Source organism: Ovis aries, chromosome 3, assembly GCF_016772045.2.
Source record: "Ovis aries strain OAR_USU_Benz2616 breed Rambouillet chromosome 3, ARS-UI_Ramb_v3.0, whole genome shotgun sequence".
Classification (NCBI taxonomy): Eukaryota; Metazoa; Chordata; class Mammalia; order Artiodactyla; family Bovidae; genus Ovis; species Ovis aries.
Window position 1 is genome coordinate 219,762,136 of NC_056056.1, and position 20,178 is coordinate 219,782,313.

At 50.8% G+C, this 20,178-nt stretch overlaps 1 protein-coding gene across 7 annotated transcripts in view; it reads right to left on the reverse strand.

Annotated features, from left to right (window-relative positions):
• The window catches only part of TTLL1 (TTL family tubulin polyglutamylase complex subunit L1), a 65,510-nt gene that overhangs the window by 17,186 nt on the left and 28,146 nt on the right, over positions 1-20,178 (reverse strand). For 5 of the 7 annotated variants that reach the window (XM_042247844.2, XM_027968180.3, XM_027968178.3 and 2 more), the window contains 4 exons: positions 12,985-13,058; positions 8,793-8,909; positions 1,859-2,067; positions 277-457 (listed from right to left, as the gene is read on the reverse strand). In XM_042247844.2, coding sequence (XP_042103778.1) covers positions 277-457; positions 1,859-2,067; positions 8,793-8,905 — 503 coding nt within the window. In that variant the 5' untranslated portion in view covers positions 8,906-8,909; positions 12,985-13,058. Of the gene's footprint in view, positions 1-276; positions 458-1,858; positions 2,068-8,792; positions 8,910-12,984; positions 13,059-14,336; positions 14,399-20,178 lie in introns of those variants that run through there. The other 2 variants (XM_012175742.4, XM_027968182.3) reach the window with 2 other exon arrangements.

Below are 20,178 nucleotides of genomic sequence, written 5' to 3' on the forward strand. Positions count from 1 at the left end.
GCTTTCAGAACAAAGAGCAGCTGGCAAGGCTCCCTGCTCCTGTGACCTTACCCTGCTTTACACACCTCTCTCCAGGTGAGATTCTATGCCTGGTGATGCTGCTGTGGCCACAAGGCCTTGCCCTGCCGCCAAGTGTGCACATGCACAATTGCTGCACACCCGGGAAAGCAAGCAAGCCCCCCTGCCCCATGCCCCGCCCAGCCCACCAGCCCGTGGCCGAAAGCCTGACGACACGAGACAGCTGCGGCAACGCGCACGGGACGCCCATCCACTTACGAAGATGTTTTGCTGTCCCGGGACCACTTTTTGATCTGTGAGAGCTTGTTGATCAGGAAGATGCCCTTTCCCTGGGCTTTGCCACAGGGTTTCATAATCCATGTACTCGAGGGGCTTTTCCGGAACTCCTCCACAAACAGGTTGTAGTCGGCGGGCAGCATGTAGGTGACAGGGACAAAGTCTGAGGATATGGGAGAGGGGACAGCGGTGAGTCAGCCCAACAAGGGCCACGGCAGAGAAACACCGCCACTGCCTTTCCAGGGCCTGTGTCGTTACCTTGCGCCCCCTGCCCAGCATCTGATGGAGCGAGGACTTCTGCCGTTCAATCCACGTGAGACAGGTACGTCTTGCTTTATTGCACTTCACAGATTATGTGTTTTTTGACAAAATGAAGGTTTGTGGCAACCCGGCGTGGAGCAAGTCTGTTGGCACTATTTTTCCAACAGCATCGGCTCACTTTGTGTTTCTGTGTTACATTTGGGTAATTCTCACACTATGTCCAACTTTTTCATTATTACGTTTGCTACTATGTTTGGTGAACTATGATAAGCAATCTTGATGTTATTGGGTGGGCTGAGACTTAACGGAAAAACCCAAGGGAACTTTCTGGCCAAGCCAATACAACTGCAAAAAAAAAATGACAACTCACAGAAGGTTCAGATGATGGTTAGCATTTCTAAGTAATAAAGTATCTTTAAATGAAGGTCTGTGCATTGTTTTCTTAAGACATAATGCTACTGCACACTGGACAGACCACAGTTTAGTGTAATGATAACTTTCACATGCAGTGGGAAACCAAGAAAATTCATGTGACTTGCTTTATAGCAATATTCACTTCATTTATTTTTTATAATTTTGTTCTTTTTATTTATTTTTGGTGGCACTGCATGGCTTGTGGGATTTTATTTCCCTGACCAGGGACTGAACCCAGGCCCCTGGCAGTGGAAGCATGGAGTCCTAACCACTGGACCATCAACGAATTCCCACTGTGGAATTTGCTTTCTTGTGGTGCTCTTGAACTGAACCTACCGTCTCTCTGAGGTCTGCCTGTAATGAGTTCTCTCTTGGCTGCGTGCCAGTTACTTTGTAAATCTGTGCTATTTAACTCCCACAGCAACCTCTGAGCTCGGCATTGTTATTATTCCCATTTATCAGACAAGGACACTGAGGCCCAGAGAAGTCACATATCATTGTCCCCAAGTGTGCGAAGGGATTCTGAAACTTTCCGCCAGCCCAGTTTTTCTCACAGGATGCTGCATGGACACACCTCTCTCTCTGGGCCTTCCCAGACACAGGATTTACCCCTCCCGGCAGTCTGCAGCCCATGGAGTGGCCCCCGCCCTCCTGAGCACATTTCCAAGGCAGTGACACAAACTCAAGATTCCAAAGCTGAAGCCCTCCCCGCCCCCTGCCCTGCTCCTCCGTATCCTGTAAACACTCGGAAAGAAAGAGGTGCTCACAACTCGCACAAACACACTCATCCCTCAGAGCCAACAGCTGCCATCCCCGTGCCGTGTGCCGATGGGGAAAAAAACGCCACGGCTGTTTATTTAAAAGGTGAAGCGGTGGAAAGGACACGAACCCAGGTAGAGGTACTTCCCGCTTTCGTCCTTCTCCGCCAGCGGGCTCCCTTCCTTCTCCAGCTCCTTCCTGTATCTCTTGATGTTTTTCACCATCAGGTCCTTCCGCGTCAGCTCATAGTGGTTCGGGAAATGGTTGACTATTTGATCATCCGAGAGCCGGTAGCCAGTTTCGACACTAAAAACATTGCGGATGGTCTGCACGCTCATCCTGAAAGAGAAGCGAAGAAGGGACGTGCGGGATGAAAGCTCAGGGTGTGTCCACGTGGAAGGAGGACTCGTTAAGGCTCAGGAACCTCCGACCAGGAAGCATGTTCCTCAGAGCTTACCTGTCCCCAGCCGGCACCTGAGCCCAGAGGGGTCCAGCCTACAGCAGCAGGATGTGTGTCTGAGATGATACCTGAACAGTCTGGGGCGGGGGCTGCTCTGAGTCTGTGCCCTGACTGGCTGTGCTCTCTGGCACAGAGTAGATGCTCAATAAATGTTTCTCGGTTAACGGTAACACTGATTATCGATATTACATAAGCCAGACCCTTTCTGACTATGAAGTCAAGAAATTCACTGACTCAATATCTGCACCCCAAGTCAGGAAGGACAGGGACCCCTTAAAACCAAAGCCCCAGGGACTTCCCTCGCGGTTGTCAGGGATGTCAAAATGGAAGCAGTCTTGTTCAGGCTTCAGAAGCCGGAGAGCAGGCCTCTGACCGACTCCTCGCCCCGCCTGGATTACACGCCTGCATGCAAGCACACCAACTGCTACCAGCAAGTCAAGCGGCACTTTGGATAAGAGAGGGAGAGGACCCTGGATTTTCTCTTGAGCCCCTGGAGGCCTGGCCAGCCCTCTTGGGTCAGGAAAATCCTGTATCTCACAAGGTTTGAGACAAACAGGATTGTGAAAGTGAACCAGAGCTGCATTTCTGAAGTTTACGCAAACTGCTGATAACATCAGCCGCCCAAATTGCAACGTGAAGTCTCACCCGTGGCGTGGGCACGCCATCCGGGACCTTTTCCCAACTGAGGCTCCAGATACTAAGGGATGTGCCAGTGCTGGTCAAGTCTGGAGTTGGTCGGCCCAATTTGGTGATGCTCGTGCAGTTACTTTCCTCTGCAGTTCCTATTTTTCTTCTTTTAATGATTGTATATTGAAATTAAGCCAAGTAATCCTCTACTAAATATTGAAACTGTTTGTGTATAATGTTTCTTTTGTTAATGAATCCTTCGAACCTAAAAGTGACCAGGGATCCCCCTTGCATTGAGAGCATGGAGTCTTAGCCACTGGACCCCCAAGAACTCCTTTTTATGTTATATGAAATCCTATTTTACACTGTTGCCACAACAAGAGGAAAAAAACAAAAAAGAAGCTGTAATTCCTGAATACCATCAAATGTTACTCAGGGTTCAAATCTCCCTGATAGTCCGATAAATACTTTTCAGAGCTTTTGCAAATGAGAAGCCAGGCCTTCTCATTCGTTGCTCTCTCTCACATGTCTTTAAATCTATACTTTCTCCCCCACCTTCCTTAAATTTCTTTTTCTAGGCAATTTATTTGTTGGAAGACACTGGCTGCGTGTTCTGCAGGGGTTCTCACAGCTTCCTTGTTTACTCTGCTCCCCGGGGCCCTGCACTTTCTATAAACTGGGGGTGGACAGGGGCAGAGCTGTGGCCGGGGCAGCACGCGCTCCCACAGGCCGGCACATCCATCCTGGAGCCTTTCCCCTCAGGATGTCAGTGACTAAGCAGCTCCACCCAAGAGAAATACAATGTGACCCACGCAGCTGAGTCATACGGTGAATTTTCTAGTGGGCACATTAAAACAGAAGTTTAAAGAGGCAAGAATAATTTTAATCTGACTCATTGGAAAAGACCCTGATGCTGGGAAAGTTTGAGGGCAGGAGGAGGAGAAGGGGGTGACAGACGATGAGATGGTTGGATGGCATCAGCGACTTAATGGGGCAAACTCTGGGAGACCGTGAAGAACAGGGAAGCCTGCCACACGCTGCAGTCCGCGGGGCTGCAAAGAGTCGGACACGGCTCAACGACTGAACAACAAACAACAGTTCAACATCTTATCATCTCAACATATAATCAACACAGAAATTAGTGGTGAGGGACTTTACACTCGTTTCTCCAAGCTGGAACCGGCAGCGTACACCACTCGGGCACATACACCTGTGTTTGCATCAGTCACAAGCAAGTGCCCTCTCGCCCTGTGGTCAGCGGCTCCCGTCCTGCACAGACGTAGATCCTTATTTCGTGAGGGGTTACAAAATGGTGAAAATTCTCCTTTCTCATTCCTCCTTCATTTATTGGCAGGAATGTTTCTATGAGGAGAAATTTTCCTTCATGGACAATTCAGACAGCCCGCGAAGGGTTTCTCCAGGGAAGACTGAGTGACTTTTTTCCTGCCTCAGTTTTCCAAACGGTGAGCTGGCTCCCTGCCCCCCACCCCCCGACCAAGTATGTGTGACGAGCTGTGTTCTGGGCCCCTATCACTGCAGAACAAACGACCCAACGTTCACTACCTAAGATAACCACCATGGTATGCTATCTCTAGGTTCTGTGGGGTCAAGAATTTGGGCGGGGTGTGGCTGAGCGCTCTGCCCCATGCGGCACTGAGGTCACTCAGGGGGATTCAGCCAGCTGGTCTGGGAGCCCGAGCAGGCTTTGTCCACAGCTGGCACCTTGCGGGGGTGCGGTTCCCCCACACGACAGTCCTGGGACGGGCAGGCTTCTCATCTGACAGCTTGAGGCTCCGGCTGGGGCTTCCCACACAGGAACTAGAAGCTGCCGGCTTCTTAAGGTCTGGGCCCCGACAAAGAACACACTGATCATGTCCCACTCGTCAAAGCAATTATAGAGCCCACCCAAGGTCAGGAGAAGGGGACAAGACCCTCCTCCCACCTCCAGAGGGAAGTAGTATCAAAAACACAGCTATTTGCAGAGGAGGGCGAGGCTACATAGCATATCTTACGAGATCTCAGTTCCCCGGCCAGAGACTGGACCTGGATCACAGTAGTGAAAAACACTGAGCCCTAACCACTAGGCAACCAGGGAGCTCCCCACTGTGGCCGTCTCAAATGTGTCACAAACGATGCGGGTGGTAGAGAATCTGCCTGCCAGTGCAGGAGATGCAAGAGACACAGGTTTGATCTCCGGGTCAGGAAGATCCCCTGGAGAAGGAAATGGCAACCCACTCGAGTATTCTTGCCTGGAGAATCCCATGGACAGAGGAGCCTAGCGGGCTACAGTCCATGGAGTCACAAAGAGTTGGATATGACTGAGCAGCAGGCATGGTGTTTGGTTTCAGTTCTTTTGGGGGGCATGTTTATGAACTCATAGATTCAAACACGCATCATGAATTTCAATCTGTTTCAGTTAATTCTTACTGAAGCTCTAGTTCTCCTTGTTTTGGGCAGAAGGAACTCTCTAAGTTGCCTCCTGAATCTTATTAATGGGAATCAAGTAGTCCTCGACCACGTTTTTGCTCTCCCATAAGACAGCTACTCTGAGCTCACCTTGCACAAGCCTTCCTGAGGCCTGGCGACAGACGCTTCTGCAAGGAGCAAGGGAAACGTTCACCTACTGAGTAGCCTGACTGTTAAAGGGCTCCAGTGCTCCGCCCTTCTTGTTCTATATCCTGCATCATTTTGTATCAAGTCCCTTCTGGAGAAGTGAAATAACTTTCCCCTTGAATTTGAGCCAACCCAATGCAGTTTTTTGGGCTTCCCTGATAGCTCAGTTGGTAAAGAATCCACCTGTAATGCAGGAGACCCCGGTTCGATTCGTGGGTCGGGAAGATCCACTGGAGAAGGGATAGGCTACCCACCCCAGCATTCTTGGGCTTCCCTTGTGGCTCAGCTGGTAAAGAATTTGCTTGCAAATGTGGGAGACCTGGGTTTGACCCCTGCGTTGGGAAGATCCCCTGGAGAAGGGAATGGTATTCTGGTATACTGGTATTCTCCAGTATTCTGGCCTGGAGAATTCCACGGACTGTAGAGTCCATGGGGTCACAAAGAATCGGACACAGCTGAGCGACTTTCACTTCACTTCACTTCAGTGCAGTTCTTTGGCCAAAAAGAATGGCAGAAGTGATGGCGTGCCATTTCTGAGACTGGCCCTTAATGGCCTTGAGAGCTGCCACCTCTCTCTTGGGCCCCTGACACCCCACAAGCCCAGAATAGCCAGCTGGAGGGATGTGAGAGCTTTGTGGAGAGGAGCCCCTGTTGTCCTGGCCAAGGGCATTCTAGACCAGCCAGGTCCCGGATGACCCGCCAGGTGACAGCGGATGCTGCGTGAGCCCAGGCAGGGTCAGTGGAGCAGGCGAGACCAAGAGAACCGCTCCGCCAAACCGACAAACTCATGTTAACGGAAAGTGGTTGTTTCAAGCCCCTAAGTTTTGTTTTTCAATATTTATTTCTTTGGCTGCGCTGGGTCTTAGTTGTGACACACGACACACGTACATTCGTTGCGGTGTCTGGGACAGTTAGTTGAGGCGTGCAGGATCTAGTTCCCTGACCAGGGATCGAACCTGGGCCCCTGGCACTGGGAGTGCAGAGTCTTAGCCACTGGACCGCCAGGGAAGTCCCCAGGCGCTTGTTCCTCGCTGTCTGGCAATGGATGACCCATGCACTCCCTCCAGCACGGCCACTGTTTACCTGTTTCACGCTCCGTCTACTTCCTGCCCACGTGCAAGGTGTTTCTGCACAGCTGTTGTCAGGATACAAATGCAATTTCATAATATGTTTTTCTTCTCATTTATTGTTGTTCAGTTTTCCCAAATTGTTTTACGATCATCACAGTATTTTAACGGCTGCACTTTAATCTGCTTGGTTACTGTATTACCTTTCCCCGAGCGGTTAATATTTAGCTGTTTTCAGTAATTTTCCCTAACCAATTTCCAAGACCTGACCGGACACTCAGTGCTTAAAGCATGAGCTCTCAACATCTCCAAATATCCAACTCCTATTAAACTGGTCAGCCCTTCCCTCTTCTCACTCTTGGGTTCAGGAGAGTTCCGCTCTGCTCAGTGCTATCCTCAGCCTGGATGGGAGGAGAGTTTGGCGGAGAACGGATACACGTATAAGGCTGAGTCCCTTCACTGTTCACCTGAAACTGTCACAACACTGTTAATGGGCTATGCTCTGATACAAAAGAAAAAGGTTTAAAAAAATAAAAGCACTCCAAAACCCTTCTCAGCGTGAAGACAGCGTCACTGAACTCCCCCTCACCCCCAACCCCGGTATGAGAAGCCAAAAGCACACAGAGTTCTGCCGGGTCCACGGCACCAGGCAGCGGGACACGAGACAGCAAGTACTCAATGCTGTCACGCTCAGCCTTCCTTTCAGAGCTCCTGTGAAGCAGGGTTCTGGATAAATGACGTCACTTTACCTCCGAGAGGTGAACCATATACAGACGCTGACCCACTTCACAAACGCCCTCCCTGCCTGCCGGCCCCACTCCTCCAGGGGCAAATCAGGTTTAAAGAGCAGGTGACTTCAGAGTTGTCGGGAGCACAGCTCATGTCATCCCTCCGTCCACTGCCGGAGCTTGGGGGCTGGGGGTTGCCCACTGTGCCCGGGGCCCGGCCACGCGCCGGGGAGGCTGAGAGAAGCCAGGCCGGGTCCTCAATGTTCCAGGCTTCGCAGGGACACCGACAGGGGACAGGTGGGGAATCACAGACATGGCGTTTGCTGCCACCTGAGCAGGGTAGCCCGGGAGGGCCTGCGGGGCAGAGCTGGCTTCCAGGGCACATGCGCTGGTGCGTGAGGGAGGTGCCAGTGGGGCTCCTGCCCTATGCCAGCACCACCTCACATTCCGTGCTCCCTGAAACCTCAAACAACCGAACCTGGGAAGACAGGTCAAGGCCTCCGTGAACAGTGGGGTGAAGGAGCCAGGGCTGAAGCCACGTGGGGCTCGGGCTCTAGGGTCTGGATGTCTAACACCCGGGTGCGCTGTCTCTGGAGGGTAGGCTGAGGAGAGGCAGAAAGCACAGTGTGTACAAAAGTGCAAAAGAAAGACAGTGTTCTCAGTGGGTCAGTGGGGAAAACGTGCAGCCTGCTGCACTGGCGGGGAGGGGGGGGCGGGGGGGGCAGCAGGAGAGAAGGGAAGGGGCTGGAGAGAGGCCGAGGACCATCTCTCAGGGCAGCGGCAGGGGGAGTGAGCCTTGGGTGGGAGCAGGGGAGAGTCAGGGTGGAAAGGCCCCTGCAGGCCGTGAGGTGCTCCCCCACCGGCCCCCCAGTGTCCCCCCAAAGCCTCACTCCCATGCTCTGCACCCAGGAGCTGCTGCAGCTTGGGGAAGTGTTCTTTCTGGTGAGTAACCCGCCAGGTGTGTGGATGCTGTCCCGAGGGAGGGAGCAGCCCAGGCCTGGACCAAGCAGGACAGGGGAGCTCACCCAGAGGAAGTGGGAAGACTCCGCAGGACTGAGTGTCGGAATGCTACCTTTCCAGCCTAACTGGCCCTTCCGGGATTTCTCAGTCTGCCAGCACTCTGCTGGCCTAATGACCGAGTGAAAGGGAGCAGGGAGCCCTCCCACAGTCCTCCCCAACCCCCACGCCACCCCACAGCCCGCCCCACCCCCTACGCCACCCCACAGGGCTAACTTCCCCGAGGGAAGCCCAAGGTCCAGGCAACAGGGCACCTCTGTGAGCAGCACCAGCCTCGGGGCGGGGGCTCCTGTTTCTCACCCAGACGCAAAGCACACAACCACACTCGCGGGGCTGAGACGCCCCCCGGGCCTCTTGATAGCCATGTCACTCGAGCATGTGCACTACTCCAGGGCCGCCTGCTCATGTGCACAGAGGGCCCGGGATGAGAGTGTGTGCAGTGGGGGTGGCACACAGCGTGGCGGGGCCTTCGCAGGACACTGCCCCGGGACACGCCGCCATCACACTCGTGAACGGGCTCGGAGGCAAGAGAAGCCTGCCTTCCATACTCACCAGTAGAAATTCCAGTCCTCGTTTTCTGTCACTTGGACCCATCCTCTCTTCTCAAAGTTATTTATCAGCACCGACTTCTCGATGTCAGTGACCCACTTCACTTTTCCTGCCATAATCCTGGAAGATAGTGCCTCATGAGAGCCATGAACATCGATGCCTCACCTCCGCTCGCCTGAAGGAGTCCTCTGTGCGCCGAGCTCCGTCTCCCCGACAGAGGCTCTCAGCCTGATGAGGTCCCCCCAACATACCCCTGGGGGATCCTGCCACATCTGAAGGCATCTCGCTCATCAGGACTACCCGGGGTTCAGGGGAGGCTCTGACACCTCGTGAGCAGAGACCAGAGAAGCTGCTTGACACCGCCCAACGTGCAGGATGCCTACTCACCCCGGCACAGCAAACCGCCCAGTCCCAAATACCAGCTGTGCTGAGCCTGAGAGTCTGCTCAAGCAGGAAATGAAGGCTACACACGTTGACAGCAGCTGTGGCAGGCGCCACGAGGGGCCGTGCCTGGGCAGTGGGGGCTGGGTCAGCAGGTGGGAGGGTATCCTGGGCAGGGGACCCTGGAGTTGACTCTGACGGGCAGAGATGAGAGTACCTGCTCTAATCCGCGCACCACCCCTCACCCGGCCCCTCAAGTCCTGCTTATACCTTCCCTGCTGCTCCCTTGCCCTACACCAGTGCACCCCTTCACAGTGGGTGATCCCAGCGTCTGTCTGACCACATCGCTCCTGTTTAACAACCAACGTGACTCCCACCGCCCCTAAAATGTGCAGCGCCCTGTTCCTCTCCTGCTTTTCCAGATGCGTCACGCGCCACCGTCTCGCTCACCCACTGTTCTGGCCAGCCCGGACTCCCGTCTACCTCAGGACCTTGGCACATGCTCTGCCTGCAGCACTCCGGCCTCCCTTCTGCCCAGTTAAGCTACTGCCCGCTTGTCTGCAGGCAGAAGTGAGTGTCACTTCCCGCAGAGCCTCTCTGACTCTCCAGACCAGCTGCCTAGCCCCTCGGCACCTGCAGTTCTGTCCCTGCTTGGGGGGCAGGAGTCGCCTCTTTTCTGTCCCCGCTTCGTGTCCAGGGCCTGGCACATGCCTGGCACGCGGCAGACCATCACTTCAGGGAGAACGAGCGACCGTGGTCCCAGGCCTGGCAGTGCCACCATGGGACTCTAGGCAAGTTAAGGGACCTTTCTGCACCTAGTTCCTCCTCTGATTTGTGGGTTTTGAGCTGTTCAAGCAGCCCAGGGTTCCAGGCTCCCCCCAGCTCCCACCAGACCAAGTCTGCCTCGTTACACTCCTGAAGACAGGAGGGGAAGGGCTTTCCCAGCCCAGGCTCGAAGCCCTGGGGCCCTATGGACGTCGAGGCCCTTTTATGAAGGACGCACATCCTCCTTGTCATGGCTTCACATTTGGAGCAACGTCACCAGGCAGAAAAAAGCATGGGATGTGGAGGCGGGGACTCGGGTATGCGCTGCCTGGGAGAGGAAACGGGAAGGCAGTCTCTGAGAGTGTCCACCAGGTGCAGCTCGGGGCGCTGCTACACGGGGCAGCCACACCCTCCGCAGGGTGCCCTGCAGGGCGCGGCTGTGGGCAAGCTCAGCCTGTGGAGCTCGAGGCCCAGCTCCGCCACGCACTCGCTGTGTGACGCTGGGCAAGTTACCTGACTTCTCTGAACTTGTTTCCTCATCTGTGAAACAGGGGTGACGACAGTATTGACCTGCGTCGCAGGTGAAAGTAAGAAGTAAACGAGTGAACACACGTCAAGCACTGAGAAGGGCGCCTGGCACATAAGGAATCACGTCGTCATCCCTGTTTACGGATGAGGAAGCCGCGGCTCCTAAGAGCCGGTGTAAGAAAGGACCAAAGGACACGATGGTGGCTTGAGTGACCCTACTCTAACGTCACTGCTTCTTCCACAGCCCATCACCCCTTCCCTCTGTGAACGTGGCTTCCTCAGGATGCCGCCAACGCTCACAAGGTCAAAGTGAGGGGTAAACGGAACCGCTCTCTGCAAACGCTAGGTGTCGTGTAACTGCCACGGGAGGCTGCTAACCTGTCAGCCATGGTCCGCGTGAAGGTCAGCAGCCACTGCCTCGGGGTGACGCCAGAAGCTCCGCGAGGCCCCCACCTGCTGGCAGCTCAGTCCGCACCCGAGCAAACCCCACCAGCCCGGCCCCCATAGTGGTGTCGAGGCCAACTTGGGGGGGGGGGTGGTGTGCTTTTCTACTACAGTCAATTTGCAGGCACTGTTTTGTTTTTTATACAAACCAAAGGCTTGTGGCAACCCTGCATGGGGCAAGTCTATGAGCACCATTTTTCCAACAGCGTCTGCTCACTTCCTGTCTCTGTGTCACAGTATTCCTATCGTATTTCTGACGTCTTCATTATCACCTTTCACTTATTTATTTTGATCCTACCATGAAGCATGTGGCATCTTAGTTCCCTGACCGGGTATTGAACCTGCGCGCCCTGCACTGGAAGTGCAGAGTCTTAACCACTGGACTGCCAAGAAGTCCCTCGTTATTGTCTGTTTGCTACAGTGACCTGTGATCTTTGGTATTACTACCATGACTCCCTGAAGGCTCAGGTGGTGATTAACATTTTTTAGAAATAAGGTGAAAGTCACTCAGTCGTGTCCGGCTCTTTGGGACCCCGTGGACTACACAGTCCATGGGATTCTCCAGGTCAAGATACTGGAGTGGGTAGCCGTTCCCTTCTCCAGGGGATCTTCCCAACCTAGGGATCAAACCCAGGTCTCCTGCACTCAGGCGGATTCTTTACCAGCTGAGCTACCAGGGAAGCCTTTTAGCAATAAGGTATTTTTAAATTAGGGCTTCCCTGATGGCTCAATGGTAAAGAATCTGCCTGCAATGCAGGAGACCTGGGTTCGATCCCTGGGTTGGGAAGATCCCCTGGAAGAGGGCACGGCAACCCACTCCAGTATTCTTGCCTAGAGAATCCCATGGACAGAGGAGTCTGGCGGGCTGCAGTCCATACGGTCGCAAAGAGTCAGACATGACTGAAGCAATTCAGCAACAGCAGCAGCAACATTTTTTAATTAAGGCCACGTACACGGTTTTACGGAGAAGGCAATGACACCCCACCCCAGTACTCTTGCCTGGAAAACCCCATGGACGGAGGAGCCTGGTGGACCGCAGTCCATGGGGTCACTAAGAGTCGGACACGACTGAGAGACTTCACTTTCACTTTCATGCATTGGAGAAGGAAATGGCAACCCACTCCAGTTCTTGCCTGGAGAATCCCAGGGATGGGGCACCCTGGTGGGCTGCCGTCTATGGGGTCACACAGAGTTGGACAAGACTGAAGCGACTTAGCAGCAGCAGCAACAACACGGTTTTAGACAAGTAGCTAATGCTTAGAACAGTCTGTAGTATGGTATAAAGTTAACTATTATACCCCAGGGAAGCCAAACATTCGTGTGACTTGCTTTCTTGCAATATTCACTTCACTGGGGTAGTCTGGGCAGGAATCTGCAGTATTTGGGAGGCCAGCTTGTAATCTGACTTCACCCGGAACAGCCCTGCCTCCTTGAGGGATCCTGTTCCGACTCTGCCCCCTAGAGTCCAACTGCAGACACAGGATTTGGGTGAGAATCAACCCCGAAGCCACGCAGGCCCACACCAGACCCCACGCCCTGCACTTTGAACATCAGCCTTCCTGGGCGACCTCACCCCCGTCACAGACGTCCACTTGGAGATGACGCAGAAGTAAGAGCAGAAACGTAACGCAGCTGCACGGGCAGCGCTTTATATCCACACTGTGCTCCAGCCACAAAACAGGCAGCAGATGCTTCCAGGGGCACGACCCCAAACCCAGGAAGCCGGATGGGGCAAACATTCCCACCCTCACTCGAGTACTGCACTGCACTGTTACCTGCTCTATCGTGCCCGACTCTTTGCGACCCCATGCACTGTAGCCCGCCAGGTTCCTCTGTCCATGGGGACTCTCCAGGCAAGAATACTGGAGTGGGTTGCCACTCCCTTCTCCAGGGGATCTTCCCCACCCAGGGATCGAACCCAGGTCTCCCACAGTGCAGGCAGATTCTTTACCGTCTGAGCTACAGGGAAGCCCCATCCTCACTTTACAGCAGGAAGTGGAGCCGCCAAGGAGGGGCAGTTTCCTCTTGGCCCCCTGGACAGGCAGTCACCAAGGGAAACATCTCACGCCTGACCTACCATAGGTATTTATGGAGCCAACAGGAACATCCAATTTCTCTTCAGTTTCCCTGACTCTTGCCTTGGGTTCTTACCTGAAACAAAATGAATACACAAATGATTGGCACAAAAACAGATACAAGGATCAGAGAGCCCGGGAATAAACCCACACAACCTACAGCCAATTAATCTTTGACAAAGGAGGGAAGAATGTCCAACGGTGAAAAGACAGTCTCTTCAGCAAGTGGTGCTGGGAAAGCTGGCCAGTTACGTGTAAACCAACAGTTAGGACACACTCTCACACCATGCACAAAAATAAAACGCCTTAAAGACTTAAATGCGAGAGACAACACCATAAAACCCCTAGAAGAGAATACAGCCAAAACATCCTGACGTAAACGGTACCAACGTTTTCTTAGGTCAGTCTCCCAAGGAAACAGAAATAAAAGCAAGAATAAACAAATGGGGCCTAATCAACTTATTAACTCTTGTACAGCAGAGGAACTCATAAACAAAATGAAAAGACAACTTACGGGCTGGGAAAAAATAATTGCAAATCATGTGACTGACAAGGGCTTAATTTCCAGCCAAATAAATAACTGTTCTCAAAAAAAGATGAGGTCATTCAGGTCAGCCTTAATCCAACGCCACATACTCTTACGAGATGGAAAGCTGGACACAGACACACATGGGGCAGACAACACCCTGCAAAGACAAGGGGACAGACAGACAGACACAGAGGGAACGCAGCCGTGGGAAGACGGAGGCGGAGGTTATAGAGCTATGCTGCCACGATGCCTGGGGCTCCCGGAACCTGGCTGCCGCGAGGACCCCCACCCCTGGAATCCTTCAGGAGAGTACACCTCTGCCAACCCCCACCCCCGCTGATTCCAGGCTCCTGCCTCACGGAGCTGCCCAGTTTGTGGCACTTTGACACTGCAGGCCTAGGAAACCAATACAAGACATGACCATCCTAAACACTAGGGGAAAAAGAAGAAGAAATTCACACACAAAAGGAGCTGCATGCATATGAATTTTGGAAGCAGAGCATGGTATAAAGTGCTGAGCAAGAAGACAGTCATTCGTGGTTAGAAGGGAAAGAAAGAAGTAAGGCCCCCTCTCCTTTAAAAGAACCTCTTTTCAGAAATACACCAAATCGACGTTTACTCCACCACCGAGCTGATGCAAAGCCATCTTGAGAAGAGCAAGGCGGGACGGAGGCGCCCTCCACACCCGAGGCTCAGAGACCCAGTTTGCTCCCGCACAGAAACGTCTGAGCCACGGATCCTGGCAAGTCCTTGGGGCCTCAGCCTCCCCAGTGCAATAAATGGAAAAAGAAAGTGACAGCCCCTCGGCGGCACTGCAGGGATTACCGCAAGGTTAGGCGGGCGCGGCCCTGGCACACGGCAGGTTCTCCGAACAGTCAACTGGGTTTGAATCAAGTGAGTCAGGCGGAAGGAGTTTCCCCGTGAAGCTGCCCCTGATTCGGCCCTGCACACTCCCGCCACTGGGGTCGGGAGACCAGCCCGCCTCGCGCAGGAAGTGATGACATGTCTCTGTCATCACTGAAATGACAGCCACCACTCACGAAGCACCAGGACGCGCCGGGCTCCGGGCTGGGCAGTCTGTGCAGATCCTTGTCTACTGGGCACGCTGTTACAGCTCACCTGACGTCCGGAGGCAGGTACTGTCCCCACTTACAGCCGGGAGAGTGGGGCTTGGAGAGTAAGAGGGACCGCACACGGCCTCCCTCCCACATGGGATGTTAACCCTCAGTTTACATGCAGCCCCCTTGTCAGGCATCATCGACCACCCCCAGGGCAGCAGGTGGTCCCCCAGTGCCGGAGGCCAGCGTGAGGAACTCCACCCATGGCAAAGGTCATGAGGAAGGAGGCTTGGCATACGCAAAGGCATGATCAAGCCTCAGGAAACCCCCTGTTCCCGAGCATCTACCCCAAAACCAGAGTCTGTTTTATGCTCTCACCTACACCTCTGACTTTACGGGGGGCTCTCCTCCATAACCGTTTCTCTCGGAGAAGGAGTAAACGTGCAGCCCCAAGGCAGTAAAAATTCTTGAGCGTGACAAGAGTGTTTCAGCTTACAGACTCCTCTGAAGGTTATCTAGCCCGCCTGTATAGGTTCGTCCGGCCACATGTGATTGTTTACAGCCTCCCAACCTGAGAGGCACGAGATGTTTTAGACTTACTAAAGGCAAATTCTTTTGGGGAGTTGGAAATTATTAGTATAGTGGGTTGGTTAGGAATTATACTGGTGAAGGGTTTTTCATTTGTTGTGCCAATAATTGCTGCTAATTCCCTGCTCTGGGTGGGACAAGGATGTCTCAGGTCAAACCTCTCTGCTGACAGACTAGCTTGTGTGACAGGATTATCCATACTCCTGCCACTACACACGATCGTTTACTACCTCTCAAACATAAACAGCACAGAGAGTTTTGGCTGTATTTTGAGAGTCTTAATTAGCATAGGGCTTTTCTCATTGTTGAGTCAATGATTGCCGCCAGGCCTCCATACCCTTAGGCACCTGGGACTATATTAATCAATGTATTGGGAATATAGAAAAGGAAATATAGTGGTTTTAAGGTTAGCAATACTAGACTTTTGAGTTAATGAATTTTCTCTTTGTAATAGATCACTGTACTTTGTTATAAATCACTGTGTCCTTGCCATGTAAAAATGTAACTTTATCACTATCTTAAGACTAAATAGATCTTAAGGGGAGCATTGGTGATTTGTTGGGCTGATGTTTGCTGCTAAATCTCCATATTCCCTGCCCTTATAATGAATATAACTAACATATAGGAGAAATAAGTGTTAACCTTTAAGCATATAGGAGAAATAAGTATTAACCTTTAAGATTAATCATGTTAACCTTGGGTTAAATAAATTCCTTTCTTGATTGTAACTCACTACACCCTCACCCTATAGGAATGTAACTTTATTTGGAGGGTGGTGCCTGGTTTAAGAAAAACACCCTTGGAAGAAATAAGTTTTTTGGTTATCAGAAAGAAAGGATCATAAAATGTCAGCAGGTCTCACTCATGGCCAGAAGATGATGTAAAATCCCTAAGACCTTTTTATGTGAAGCACCTGATTTTGATAAAGGTCAGGACTGCTGACCCCCTCGTGACTCTGTATTCATCCCTATATGTAGCAAAAGGTATATAAGCAAACCCAAAAATAAAGAAATCGGATCAGTTTCCGGAAAGACTGATTCCCCCATGTCGTTTCTTTCTTGCTCCCCGTTTTGCTGGCTGAATTCCCATCTGGAGCATGGATGCTATTCCACGTAAACCAAGCTACTCAGCCTCTTTTTCTCCACTAATTTTCCTACTACACTATCCGTTTCTAATCTCTTTATATATCTATAATTAAATATGTATTTTTCCAAGGACGCCGATGCCATCCCCACCTTCGAATTCCCTGGAAATCATTTAAAGTTGGTAAACAACCTCTCCGCAGCTTTAAAGGGGCATTATCAGGTTTTAAAATTTTTGGCAGACCTAAATATGAGAAGCAAGTAAAGAGGTGTTGCACAATATCTTTATAAGCTTCTCCAGTTATCCTTTTGTAACCTAAATCTGGTCTATAGCTTTTTAGATGACAAGCAACCATCTAATCTTTGATTGAATATCTCCCACAATGGGGAACTCACTACTCTTCAAGGTTTTAAACTCTCCCTCACCTTTTCCTCTGTAGCACTTCCACTCTGCATACCACTTTTTTAAATCCCCTCAACTCATTTTCAGTAGTATGGGTGGGCCAGGAGCTGGGCCAGTAAAGATCTGTTAAAGGCCTAGAAACCGTAATTTTTTGCACCCAAAAAGCTAGATTACTGGATCCAAATCCTCTGGGGCTCTTGGCTTGAGAAGTCAAGGTTTTTCCTATCTGAAAGCAAAAGCTGTGCTATTTTTTGGCCTTTATTAATTTGCACAGTTTTAGTAGGCGGCGAGATCAAAACTTTAATTTTCCCAGCATAATCAGAATCTACTACACCAGGCCGATATTCTTTGAAAAGAAATCGAGCTATGCCCTAGCACAAGTCCAGAATGTCCTCAGGCAGGGGGCTAGCCAAGACCATTGGAATCGGAGTTACCGCCACAGGAGTTAATATTGATGCGGTGGTGGAACTGAGGTCTAGGCCTGAGCTACCTGGGGTTGATTGGCACGGCTTGTTGTCTCTGTTTAGCAGGACACTGCCGACAAAGTGCCTCATTTGGCCACAAGAGAAACACTTTTTATTTTTAGAATCCTTTTTGTTAGGATTACTTTTCTTTTTTCCTTTTTTCTCTTTTTTTTTCTCGTTTTCTCTTGTTTTTTTTTTTGCTTGGGTGAGGCCCCCCCCCCCCGAGGGGGTTTTCTGCAAGGAGCAGCCTCTGCTTTAAATGCTCCTTTGTTTTAAAAAAATTTCCGTATCTTTTTCAACCTTAGGCAATGTTCTGGGAGGCTTTTGAACTGAACTGACCTGGGAGGCGTACGCGGAGGTGGGGTGGTCGCCTTAAATCAGAAAATGTTGGATAAATTTTTAAAGGTTTGTGTAGAGGGGGAGGGGGCTCACCAGGGCGCCCAGCCACAGTGTCCTCTAAGTCCTCTCCTTCCTTGGGAGGTATAGTGTCCCTGCTTTTGTTCACCAATGGCAGAAAATATGATCTGCGTAGAAGGTGGAGACCCACTACCATCCACCGCTATAGCCTCTCCCATAGTCTATCTAACAGCCTCATGACGGGGGTCCAGAACATTTCTAATCATATTCCACAGAGCAAAAGCATTTACAGGCCCATGTAAAGTATAATAAGTTTTTAGCTGTTTCCTTAGCTTCACCCAAGTATCTAAGTTCACAGTGTCCTTCTTCCGGAAACCAAGGACACTGGTCTGGTACAAATGAAAAAATGACCGAATATTGGATTTCTAACTTTAATTTCTCTCTTACTTAATGACTGCAAAATTACTCTTATAAAAAGCTGTCTTTCTTTCAACTCACTGTTACCCATGTCAGAAAATTAAGATTTATAGAAAAGTCTCCCTCAACAAAGGTTTTACCTTTGCAAGGGGGGTTTTCTTTTCAACCCTAAGAAAGCAGGTTTCTTTCAACCTCTACAAAACCAGGTTTCTCTTAAACCCTTCAACACTTCCCACTCCTACTCACCCTGCCTATCCTTCAGGGGGGTCTGCGGCACCCTAAGTGGGGTCCTATCCGTCCCTGAACACTCTACACTGGGGAAACAACAGGGCTGATGACCCTAGCTATCCAGAGCAATAGGGCTGATGACCCTACTTGCTCCAAGGGGGTGGCAATAGGGCTGATGACCCAATTGCTGGGGAACTTACCTTCGAATAGCCTGTTCCGGGCGCCACTTGCCGGGGTCCAGCCCCGGTGGATTCAGGGAATTCAAAAGTGGGGATGGCGTTGGCATCCTTGGAAAAATACATATCTAATTATAGATATATAGAGAGATTAGAAACGGATTGTGTAGTAGGAAAATTAGTGGAGAAAAAGAGGCTGAATAGCTTGGTTTACGTGGAATAGCATCCATGCTCCAGATGGGAATTCAGCCAGCAAAACGGGGAGCAAGAAAGAAACCACATGGGGGAATCAGTCTTTCCGGAAACTGATCCGATTTCTTTATTTTTGGGTTTGCTTATATACCTTTTGCTACATATAGGGATGAATACAGAGTCACGAGGGGGTCAGCAGTCCTGACCTTTATCAAAATCAGGTGCTTCACATAAAAAGGTCTTAGGGATTTTACATCATCTTCTGGCCATGAGTGAGACCTGCTGACATTTTATGAGCCTTTCTTTCTGATAACCAAAAACTTATTTCTTCCAAGGGTGTTTTTTCTTAAACCAGGCACCACCCTCCAAATAAAGTTACATTCCTATAGGGTGAGGGTGTAGTGAGTTACAATCAAGAAAGGAATTTATTTAACCCAAGGTTAACATGATTAATCTTAAAGGTTAATACTTATTTCTCCTATATGCTTAAAGGTTAATACTTATTTCTCCTATATGTTATATTCTTTATAAGGGCAGGGAATATGGAGATTCAGCAGCAAACATCAGCCCAAACAAATGAAAATCCTTTCACCAATGCTCCCCTTAAGATCTATTTAGTCTTAAGATAGTGATAAAGTTACATTTTTACATAGCAAGGACACAGTGATTTATAACAAAGTACAGTGATCTATTACAAAAGAGAAAATTCATTAACTCAAAAGTCTAGTATTGCTAACCTTAAAACCACTATATTTCCTTTTCTATATTCCCAATACATTGATTAATATAGTCCCAGGTGCCTAAGGATATGGAGGCCTGGCGGCAATCATTGACTCAACAATGAGAAAAGCCCTATGCTAATTAAGACTCTCAAAATACAGCCAAAACTCTCTGTGCTGTTTATGGTTGAGAGGTAGTAAACAATCATGTGTGTAGTGGCAGGAGTATGGATAATCCTGTCACACAAGCTAGTCTGTCAGCAGAGAGGTTTGACCTAAGACATCCTTGTCACACCTAGGGCAGGGAATTAGCAGCAATTATTGGCACAACAAATGAAAAACCCTTCACCAGTATAATTCCTAACCAACCCACTATACTAATAATTTCCAACTCCCCAAAAGAATTTGCCTTTAGTAAGTCTAAAACATCTCGTGCCTCTCAGGTTGGGAGGCTGTAAACAATCACATGTGGCCGGACGAACCTATACAGGCGGGCTAGATAACCTTCAGAGGAGTCTGTAAGCTGAAACACTCTTGTCACGCTCAAGAATTTTTACTGCCTTGGGGCTGCACGTTTACTCCTTCTCCGAGAGAAACGGTTATGGGGAGAGCCCCCCATAAAGTCAGAGGTGTAGGTGAGAGCATAAAACAGACTCTGGTTTTGGGGTAGATGCTCGGGAACAGGGGGTTTCCTGAGGCTTGATCATGCCTTTGCGTATGCCAAGCCTCCTTCCTCATGACCTTTGCCATGGGCGGAGTTCCTCACCCTGGCCCCCGGCACCCCAGCACCCAGCCAGGGCCAGTGAGGGGGCTCAGGAATCATCTTAGAACAAAGGAGCCATCAGCCCAGTCCCGGCAGTACAGAAGCCAGTGAAGTGAAGTGAAGTCGCTCAGTCGTGTCCGACTCTTTGTGGCCCCATGGACTGACTGCAGCCCACCAGGCTCCTGTGTCCATGGGATTCTCCAGGCAAGAATACTGGAGT